Below are 10,957 nucleotides of genomic sequence, written 5' to 3'. Positions count from 1 at the left end.
TGTAACTGCAAAAAATTGTAATTATCATTCAAGTGATGCAAAAAAGACACCCTTTTCATGTCTTAACAAAGAAATTACTCTATTATTTTTAGGAAAATTGTATATAAATTGATAATGATCCTATTTTTATTCCAACGAAGAACAGTGTATATTAAGCCTTTTAAAATCAATTTTAGTGGCCCATAAATGACATTTAATTCTAGGCGACCAGTGTGATTCATTCGAATAAACTGCCCCAAATCAAATGGCCATGACAGGGTCAGACAACAACGTACGAGCATTTCAACGTGACTCGTACAAAGGACATATCTATCAATATTTATGCGAGTTAATTTGCCGGCATATGGGGTTGGGAACGGTTGTGCGATCAATCAAATGCGACACAATATTTACAATTTGAATGCGAACGAATTAACTGTGATGCCTTTAGCAAGCGCCGACGTCAGTTGAGAGCTGCGAGCTGATGGATGGGAGCTGGGGCCTGTCAGACAGCGACTTTGTCTAGGACATGGACATGCGATTCAGCGCTATACCAACAGCTGCTGCTTGTGTGCTTCACTCTTCCGCAGGTACGTAAACAGAAGCGGTATCCTGGCGTTGACAGCCGCACACATACACACACGCCCACATGTGAGTCGGAAATGTGCGTGTGTCTGGCATTTTGACTAAAAATAAACAATAGAAACAAAGAACAACATGGGTCATAAAAATAACAAGAGAGAAAAAATAACATTAAATATTGCTTCAAAGTTATCGCAGTGTGCGTGATTGTGTGCGCGTGTGTGTGCGTGTGTGTGTGTGTGTGGCATACAAAACTCAATGGTGCGTATGATTGATATATTTGATTGTTTAACTTGTATTAGTAAAGTCAGCAGCAGCCGAAACAGCAACGAACAACCACAGCAAAATAACCAAAACCAGTATGTAGCAGCCGATGAAATTCAAAACAAAATTCCCACACACACACACACACACACACACACAGATCTACTCTCATATACCTAGTATTAGTATATAATACACATATATGGTATGCACAAGAGGTTGGCTTCAGCTCCAAAACATTGTCTGCGGCCTAGCAGGCGATTAACTCAGAGGCTTAGGCTTTTCCGACCAACTTACGTTTTGTGGCCTCCAATGTTGGGATATTCAATGAACTTGTTATTGTTTCATCAAATTAATGCCACTTTAGGCACAAACGTCCTAAGATGAGGTTGAGTAGTGAGTGGGTGGTGCCAGAACTTCTTCAATATAATTGCTCTGGAATTCAAACCCTAATCGCAACTATTGTCTTAGTTCCATGAACAGCAAGTGCTTTCAATTCATTATGCTTCGTTGTACTTCAATTTATCTTAGCGAGGAGGGGATTCAAATTTGTGCAATTTCTTGCATCGTTTGCATATTATTGAACATTATTTCTAATTGGATTAACGAGTAAATTATAATGTAAATGCTTTAATATTTCAAATGATTTTCAATTGATGAATAAATTTCAATTGATATAATTGTTTCATTTGTAAATAAGTTTTTAAGTTTTGATAAGTTTTTAAAGTTCAAGAAAATATAAAAGTGCTGTTTAGAGTAGAGAGAAGAAATGAACAAAAAATCTGCAATTAATTATTATCAAGAATTACTCAAAATTTATAATATTAATTTATGAAAACTACTTATAATGCTAATGATATTTAATATTTTAGATCAATACCTTTAGATATCTCTCTATTTGTACATTTTTAAAAATAGTTACCAATTACTTGGTTGATTATTCAACGATAAAACTTCAAGATTGTTGATGATAATTCTAATGATTGGAAATTTAACAGACCAGCGTATTTTCAAAGCATTTTATTTACGAAACATTTATGTTCACAAAAAAAAATACAATATTTATAATGAGTCATTTTAATTCACTATTCAACTAAAACTTAAGAGTTAAAATAAGTTGGTTATATGATTTTATATCTTTAACCATATAGTTTTTTAAAACTTTGAGATTTAATTTTAAACATTTACCAATTGGTCAGTTACTTAAACATCAATATAACTTGCAGATACAGATCGTAGGTAAAAAATACTGTTCCACTGACTTTCTGTTGATTGAATTATAAATGAATGTAATCCAGATAGTTCAAAACTTTTAATAAGCAATAAGAATGAAGGCTGTTATTTAATAAAATATGATTGAGTTAGAAGAGGTTGGAGGGTTGGACTTTTCGAAAATAGTATTTATTATGCAGCTAGAAAATATTCCATTGTTTTCAGATTATTTTTAATTTAGTCTTAAACATCATAAAATGATTTAATTTCATTATTTTTGAATATTTTTCCATCATGAGTGTAACAATAGAGTTTTCAGAAAGATTGATAAGAAGCTAGGAAATTTAAAGACAAGAAAATTGTTCTTTTCTAACAACAAAATCATTACATAGTATAATTAATGCTTTATATGTATAACAACCCCTTATGTTTTTTATTTAGTTTATATTGAAAGAGATTAATATTTAAGCAGTTTTTTGTGAGCGCCCGAAATTGAAGTAATTGTTCAGTTTAGAGTAAAATTTAAGGGGTTGAAAAATAACTACATTCTTTAGTTTTAAGGAACTGCATAGTTATGGAACAACTAATAACAATTTACAATTTAATAAAGACTCTAAATGCAAATAATTAGATTAAAGTAAATTTAAAGTGAAGTATCTGGAAGCAATCTTTTGTTTAAATTTTGGTTAGCTTCTATCTTGAAGCAATCTTTTGTTCCGTGGAGCCTTTAAGTTGCGCAGCAGCTTTCGATAATATTGTAATTCTAATTGATTGCCTTTTGGGGCAACTGTTTTGCTCCATATGAGCAATTGCTCAGCCAATCGATTTGACGAGGGCTAAAAAATTTCTATGATTACTGACATTTCCGCCCATGTTTCACATTGTCAGTCTTTTTTCTGTTGTTGTTATTTCTTTTTGTACTGCTGTTGCTTGTTGCTTCAAATGTGTAAAATTCGCACACTGATTCGCTGCGCTGATGATGTTTAAAAGCCTTCAGCGTAAACAATACGAGTAACTTTATCGTTTCACTGCAGACAATGTGAAATCATATAACAATTCCTTCTCCGTGCAATCTGCGCTAACAAGCTGCAATTTAAAATTTGTTACAGAGACCCCGTGCTGGCAATGATGTAATGCGAATGGAGAGGCATAAAGAAAGTGCACCAGCAGGTCCTGCCCCACTCACGACCCACCACCCAACAAGATATCCTCTGTGTGCATTTGAGTGTGTGTGTTTGGGTGTGTGTGGGCTGATTGCACAAAGGAAACATGCCCGTCAACTCCTTGGTGACGTGTTGAGCGAAAGAATGAAACAAGCAATGGCGCATGTTGCTAGAAATTCTGAAAGACCCGACCAGTATGGTGCACCTGAGCTCTCATTTTAAACGCTGCAACAGTGGCAGTGCAGCAATGCGGCAATGTGGGCCCAACATGTTTTGTGGATTCCAAAATGAACCAAGGATCTTCTTTTTAAATATAATTTGCGAGTTTTCGATAATGAAATAAAATAATATAATAATCTTTGTTTATTATTTCCCAATATACTTATTATGTTTCATAGAGAAACAAAATAAAATTTCAATACTGAAGTGATTTTTTTAGACTTAAGAGGAGTATTATCTTGTCTTTATTTATTTTAAAAAAACCTAAATAAATATAAAAGAAAGACTATTTTATAACTCATATCTCAGATATATTCAATTCAAGCTAGCTTTGTCAAAAATATCTGTTCCATTTTTGAGTATTAAGCCAAATATTTTAGTCCTTTCCAGTATTCGAAATCGATTGAAATTTTTAAATTTTCCCCTATTCGACGAAATGTTTATGTTATTCGGTTATATTAATAAATAATGAATCAAAACTGAAGAACGATAACAATTTTAACAACAATTCGATAAAAATCTATTCCAAAACTTTTGAAAGAGATTATTTTGGAATTGATGCAAATCTACCAATTTAGATACCGCGTAATTGGTTAATACAAATTCTCATGTCTTCGCTTCGTCTTTCATCTCTCTAATAGCGTTTATTTAAATCTGATTTATTTATTTTTTATTTTCAACATTCCATTTAATTTTCCATTTACTTCCATTTCCCTATTGAAAAATTTCTAACATTTAGTTACTTCTTTTAATCGCTTTATTTTTTTATTTTCAGTCAAAACCGTATAATTATTTTTTGCCATCAAGGTATGCAATTGCTCCCATATTTCGGTCGTTAGCTTTGATTACCAGGTCCTGTTTGTGCGTTATTGCTGCCCCATTGTCATGTTTTCTGTAATGTGCGAACGCCCGTCGTGCAGGCACAATATTCGCAACCTCCCAACCATCCAACCGTCGAGCCAGCCGCTATTCCTTGCAATGTTTTATTGTTGCGTGTTGTGAACACGTGTGTCACGTGCCTCCCAGAGCTTTGCCGTGGCCACTGACGTTGATAGGCAACAATGACGATATGCAAAGCTTGCATCTTTATTGCTGGGAAAACAATGGAATCCCACACACATACACTTACCGACATATGCAGTTTGACAAGCCACAAAGGATTTTAGATCGAAAGCGATTATCGAGGTATTTTGGAACAGTTTAGAAATGCCAGAAAGTCTTTAACAAAACATTCAACGTATTTCAGAGTCCAAACAAAAAGAGAGTTAATTCTAAACATTTCCCACTGAAATCCTCAATACACCTAATTATTCTATAGTAATAGAAACAACAACACATGGAGTCCAGTATTTCTGTTTTAAGAAGCACTATGACCACTAAATTTTGATCAACTTCTAAAAGAAAATGTAGCTTGGGATGTTTTTTTTATAGATATTAATTCTCCTTTTATGGCATTTTATAGTAAGCAGAGCTAATAGAAACAATCAGAAAATAAAATTAATAAAAACAAAAAAAAATTAAATTTAAACTTTAAAAAATTATACATTCCTTATAAAATCAGGCAATGTGCGGTTGAAATATATTTGTTATTTTGATTTGAAGAGATTTTTTATGAGCACTATTACTACTTTATTTGCTGAAAATTCAAAATTTGATCCATTTTGAACATTTGTTATGAAATACAAGTAGAACATTCAATGAAAACCAAAGCTCACAAAAAAAGAAAAAAAAAAATTGTAATATAAATAAAATGCCTAACTTTGTTTTTGGGAGGAAAGGAAAACTAATAAGAAATATGTAAGGATTATGAAAACCCACAAATACACTACTCAATATAAGTATGTATGCCACGCATCAGTATAACCAACAATATAACCATCCATAAGACAAAATCACATATTTATTTGAGATAATCGAAATTCTGGGAATATAAATTAATTTGTTAATGAGTAGATCATACAATAGAATAATGACACAAAAAATAGACTGAAAAGTCGGACAATTTTTCTAATACTATAGTATAAAAACTCACTATCTGAACCAAATATGTTTTAAAATCTAGTTTTTAGCTGTCTACATGCGGAGAAAAATTATAAAATTACTATAGGAGATAAATCTTACCCGAAAATGAATAGAATATTTAAAAAAAAATCATAAAAGAAGTTTATTACACTATTTATTTATTATGAATAGATTTGCATTCGAAGCTAGGATTGCTTTAAACTATATTTTGAGAACAAATCAAATTCAAAATTGAACTTAACTGTAAACATACGTTGGAGAGTGTGTGCCACGAGCTTGAATCCGCATTGTAAACTAGGCGGCAATTTAGGGTTACCATGCCAATGGCTGTAAAAAAAAGCTCGCCTGCGCCACACACAAATCAACGACGTAATAAGCAGCAACAGTTGTGGGCTGCGGCGAGGTGGGATGAGGCTGCCTGACTAACTGACTGATTGAGTGAGAGAGCCGCGTGTGCGGGGGGTGGGTTGTCAGTGCAGTGCTCAAAATGCAACGAACCGTACATAAAGTAGTTTGGCATGCATACACACTCACACACACATACACGCATGTGCACGCGTTCGCACATTGTGGGCTTGTGTTGGTGTTGACGCAGAGAACGACGACATCGACGACGGCGATGAGAAACCGTCCAGCGTTCCATTCGCCAATTAGAAATCGACGTGAGCGCAACGCGTGTGCGGAAAAACTAGAAAACAGAATTACAACACGAAAAACAATTGCCAATTTCGAGCTATCGAAACGCATCTGTAGAGATCAAAGGAGAATTTGCAAACATTTTGCCAAAATGGCAAGCCGTTGCGCGAATGTTATTTGGTTCCGACATGGCCTACGGCTGCACGATAATCCCGCTTTGATCGCAGCCCTGGCTGATAAAGATCAGGGAGTCGCTCTACTACCAATTTTCATATTCGATGGCGAGAGTGCAGGTAAATTAATAAAGTTTTTCAATACATAAATATATAGCGCCTTTAAATGGCTAAATTGAAGCACAAAACTGAAGAGGAGGAGGAGGAGAAGAAGGGCAGAAAAATAAACGTTGTAAGTGCGCTCGTCGCGTGCACGAGAGAAATTCAATACATAATAGAATTGCAAATGTTCCGGCCATGGCCAAGTAGCCGGCGGTATGATTTAATAGTAAGACTCGCTGATTATCGCATCTTTTATTTGTAAACATACTGCTTGCTCGTCTCTTCGGTGTCGGCTGACGAAGCGCCAGAATGCAAGCGCAGCACTTTATTCAAAGTTGCAGCATTCATATCTACATACATTCACGGGCGTTGTCGTATGGGGTACAATAACCTTTCCCAGATGGGCTTTTTCTTAGTTCAAAGTTTATAAGCGGGGGATCTACAAGTAGCCATTTAAGAGAACGTACTCTGAAAGGAAGGTACAGAGTACAGGTATTATGTTGTAAACAAAAATTAGAAGGAGCTGCTTTGTGAGTAACTATGTATTTTAAAGATTTTGAAGCGAAATACCAGTTAAATTTGATTTTCTTATAAAAAACACGCATCTCAATAATTAAAAGACAATCTAAAAATTTGCAGATTCTACATTGAAGTTGAAATTCAGGTATCATATTGCAAGCAGCCGTATGTGGATTTCCCTATAAATCTAAAAAATAAATATTTATATTCTAAAAAAATTTGTTTCACAAATAAATTAATGGTTTGAATTTCTAATAATTCATTTTAGTTTTAAAATTTCAACATTGAATTATTTAAAAAATATATGAGTTTTCATTTTTCAAAATTTGTAAAACATCTACAACATGCTGCCATGAATATTTGAAGCTTTTTAGGAACTGAGATTAAAATAGTGATATTTTTTATGTATATTCTACAAGCAAAATTCAACGAATTTTACAATAAATTTTTTATAATTCTTAAATTCCTATAATTTTATTTATTAATTAATTTAAACAATTTGATTTTGTTTACCTATTCAACATTATAAATATAATCTAAAACCCATTTATAAATATTTCATGATAATTTAAATTATAAATTATTGCATAAAATTTGTAAAGATTTTAAAACCACAAAAATGATATGTTTAAAGTATTTTTCCCATTTTTTGAACAGAAATTCGAAAACATTATAAAAATTTTTACGAAATAAATTTGTTGTGAAGTTGAAAAAGATTTAATTTTTAAAACACAGATAGGAGAAATTTTGAAATAAAGTTAAAATAACGATACATTATTAAACAATTACTTTTAAATCCAAAATATAAATTTGGTATACGTTATATTTTTAGACCAACGATAATAAATTTTTAATTGTAAAATTAAAATTATACACTTATTATTATTCCACTATCTATTTTTTTTAAGGCACAAAGAGTGTGGGTTACAATCGGATGCGCTTTCTCATCGACTCACTGCAAGATATCGACGAGCAGTTGAGAGCGGAAACTGACAACCGCGGACGTCTGTATGTTTTTCAAGGTCAACCGGCTCATATATTCCGACGTCTGAACGAGCATGTGCGTTTGCTGAAGATTTGTGTAGAACAGGATTGCGAACCGATTTGGAACGAACGCGATCAAGCCATTAAGCAACTCTGTTGCGAGCTGGGCATTGAGTATGTGGAAAAAGTATCGCATACGCTATGGGATCCGCGGCTGGTAATCGATACCAATGGCGGCATACCGCCACTTACCTATCAAATGTTTCTGGTAAGTCAAAATTCGTTAAACAAATTTTAATAATTTTAATTTAAAAAAATGATTAAGCTTATATTTTTTTTTGAAATGTATATTTTTTAATATCTCTCTAATTTGCGGCTCTCTCTTATTATACATTTCCAGCACACTGTACAGATCATTGGATTGCCTCCAAGGCCGGCCTATGATGCGAACTTCGAGGGTGTGAGCTTCTTGCAGCTATCCCCTCAACTAAAGAGCGAGTTGCGCGTTTTCGATAAGCAACCGTCGCCGGAAGACTTCAACATCTATAGCGACAATATGGGCTATTTGGCAAAGATAAATTGGCGCGGGGGTGAGACGCAGGCGCTGCTGCTGCTCGAGGAGCGTCTAAAGGTGGAACAGCATGCCTTCGAGCGCGGATACTATCTACCGAATCAGGCCATGCCCAATATTCTTGATACGCCGAAGTCAATGAGCGCCCATCTGCGCTTTGGATGTCTGTCTGTACGTCGATTCTATTGGAGCGTCCACGATCTCTTCAAGAATGTCCAACTCAGGGCTTGTGTCCGGGGTGTGCAAATGACCGGAGGTGCCCATATTACGGGTCAACTGATATGGCGCGAATATTTCTATACCATGTCGGTTAATAATATCAACTATGATCGCATGGAGGGCAATGAGATCTGTTTGACCATACCGTGGGCCAAGCCGATTCCGGACCAATTGCAACGCTGGCAATTGGGCCAGACAGGGTTTCCCCTTATCGATGGGGCCATGCGTCAGCTTTTGGCTGAAGGCTGGCTCCACCACACTCTACGCAACACGGTCGCCACTTTCCTCACCCGTGGTGGTCTTTGGCAGAACTGGGAACATGGATTAAAGCATTTCCTAAAATATCTGTTGGATGCCGATTGGTCTGTGTGTGCTGGCAACTGGATGTGGGTCTCCTCGTCCGCCTTTGAACGGCTGCTCGACTCCTCGCTGGTCACGTGTCCAGTAGCTTTGGCCAAACGCCTAGACCCCAAGGGTGTCTATGTGAAGCAGTATGTTCCGGAATTGAAGCATGTCCCTAAGGAATTTGTGTAAGCTTTAAAGCGTTCAGTGTTCAGTTTAATTTGAAATGCTTCCAAATTGTAAATGGAATCTTTATAGAATACTATTTGGGACTATCAGATTAATGCAATTCATGCTAGGAACAATTTAGTAACTTCAAAAGCTATTTATTCGAAAACTAAGTTAGAAAAACTAATTTGTATTTAGCTGAATCTCTTATAAACCATTTTCGAAATCAAAAACATATTATTTTAGGAGCTGATTTTCAAGGTCAGATTTGTACATTCTCAGATTTATTTAGGAATAAGTAGACTATTTACATCGATTAGTTATGGGAAACATTTTTTATTTTTTTTTTTAAACTTTTTAATATTTCAAAGTTAAAATCTTTCCTGAGTCAATTTTCAAAAACGATTATGTTGAGAAATTCGTCACCCATATCGATATATTTTTGCAAACGTTGTTTTATTTTAGAATAGTTTCCCTATTCAATCCGTTTTATGAAGAGCATCTTAGGAAATAATCCTATCTGAATTTATTGTAATTAATTAATTTATCAATGGGTTCTCAAATTAAAAAACCGAACCTTATCTAAATAAATATTTCCGCTACTTAAGAACATTCTCTATAAGTTTACGATAACGCTGGTGTCACCAGAAAATATCGATCCATTTTCGATTAATAACTTCACACACGTCCTCTTTCTTTTCTTTCTTGCAGGCATGAACCCTGGCGAATGAGCGTTGAGCAACAGGAGCGCTACGAATGCGTCATTGGCCTACACTATCCGGAGCGGATAATAGATTTGTCGTTGGCCGCTAAACGTAATATGCAGGCGATGAAAATATTGCGTCACTCGCTAATGAGCGACGGTGCCGTACCGCCCCCGCATTGTCGTCCCTCGAATGAGGAGGAAGTTCGCCAATTCTTCTGGTTGGCTGACTAGAGACATTCCCATCCCATATTTTAATCTTACTCTAGAAGAATTGTAATAGTTAAATTGTGGATTTTTTATTTTGTAAAAGAATAGTGCCAAATTTTTGTTGTATAATTAATAATGCTTTATTTTTCATTTCGTCTTTTAATTAAAATATTTTCTACAATACAATTTGTATTTTCATTGTTTTGAACAGCTTATAACTTTTTTGTTTATCAATATATGGTTTCGGCTTATTAAAAATTGTGTTATTAGTATATTTTAATATATATATATATTTATTTGTTAGTTATTATCATTTCTATTACATTTGCTTTATTATACACATTTAACAAGAATTTATTATTTCTTTACAATTAATAATTAGTTTAAGAAAAATATTGTACTTGAATTCAGAATTTGGAAACTTGAAAGTCAACAATCATTCAGAAATGAAAGGTTGGTTGGTTATAGCAATTTAATTTTCTACAATTTGTTCAATCCCTAAATAAAAACGGTTATATTTTCAGGTGCGCTAAATGAATTCCCTATTTTTTTATAAACATGTTTTGAATGAGTGCTTAGAAATAGTTTCGGACTACAGGAGTTAGTTAGAATTAGGTAGAAAGCGGCACTCAGCAGAAACTAAATTGAAGCTCAAGTTGCTGAAAGACAAAAAATATGTATTTTTCAAAAATGATGACATCTTCGGTATGGCCGAAGCATCGATACTCTTTGCAAAGGTTTATCTATATACCCTTTGTTTGCAAAAACCATTAAATGCATGAAGACATTCAGATTAACTTGGAGAAATTTATGTAAATTACACACACATAGTATTTGATTTGAATAAATGAACGAGCGAGCAAAAAATTTGGAACAAACGAGAACGAAC

The 10,957-nt window shown here is 34.3% G+C and overlaps 1 protein-coding gene across 1 annotated transcript; it reads left to right on the top strand.

Annotated features, from left to right (window-relative positions):
* Positions 1–6,110: 6,110 nt before the first annotated feature.
* On the top strand, positions 6,111–10,268 carry LOC115623423 (cryptochrome-1). Its single transcript, XM_030517745.1, has 4 exons — positions 6,111–6,370; positions 7,780–8,123; positions 8,256–9,175; positions 9,867–10,268. Exons 1-4 carry the CDS (start codon positions 6,229–6,231, stop codon positions 10,090–10,092), a joined length of 1,632 nt encoding a protein of 543 aa, XP_030373605.1. The 5' UTR covers positions 6,111–6,228; the 3' UTR covers positions 10,093–10,268.
* Positions 10,269–10,957: the final 689 nt, after the last annotated feature.

The sequence above is a fragment of the Scaptodrosophila lebanonensis genome, unplaced genomic scaffold (genome assembly GCF_003285725.1).
Source record: "Scaptodrosophila lebanonensis strain 11010-0011.00,11010-0021.00 unplaced genomic scaffold, SlebRS2 tig00000053-arrow-pilon, whole genome shotgun sequence".
Lineage (NCBI taxonomy): Eukaryota > Metazoa > Arthropoda > Insecta > Diptera > Drosophilidae > Scaptodrosophila > Scaptodrosophila lebanonensis.
The sequence above is the reverse complement of the archived record's forward strand: the minus strand, read 5'-3'. Positions and strand labels throughout refer to the sequence as shown.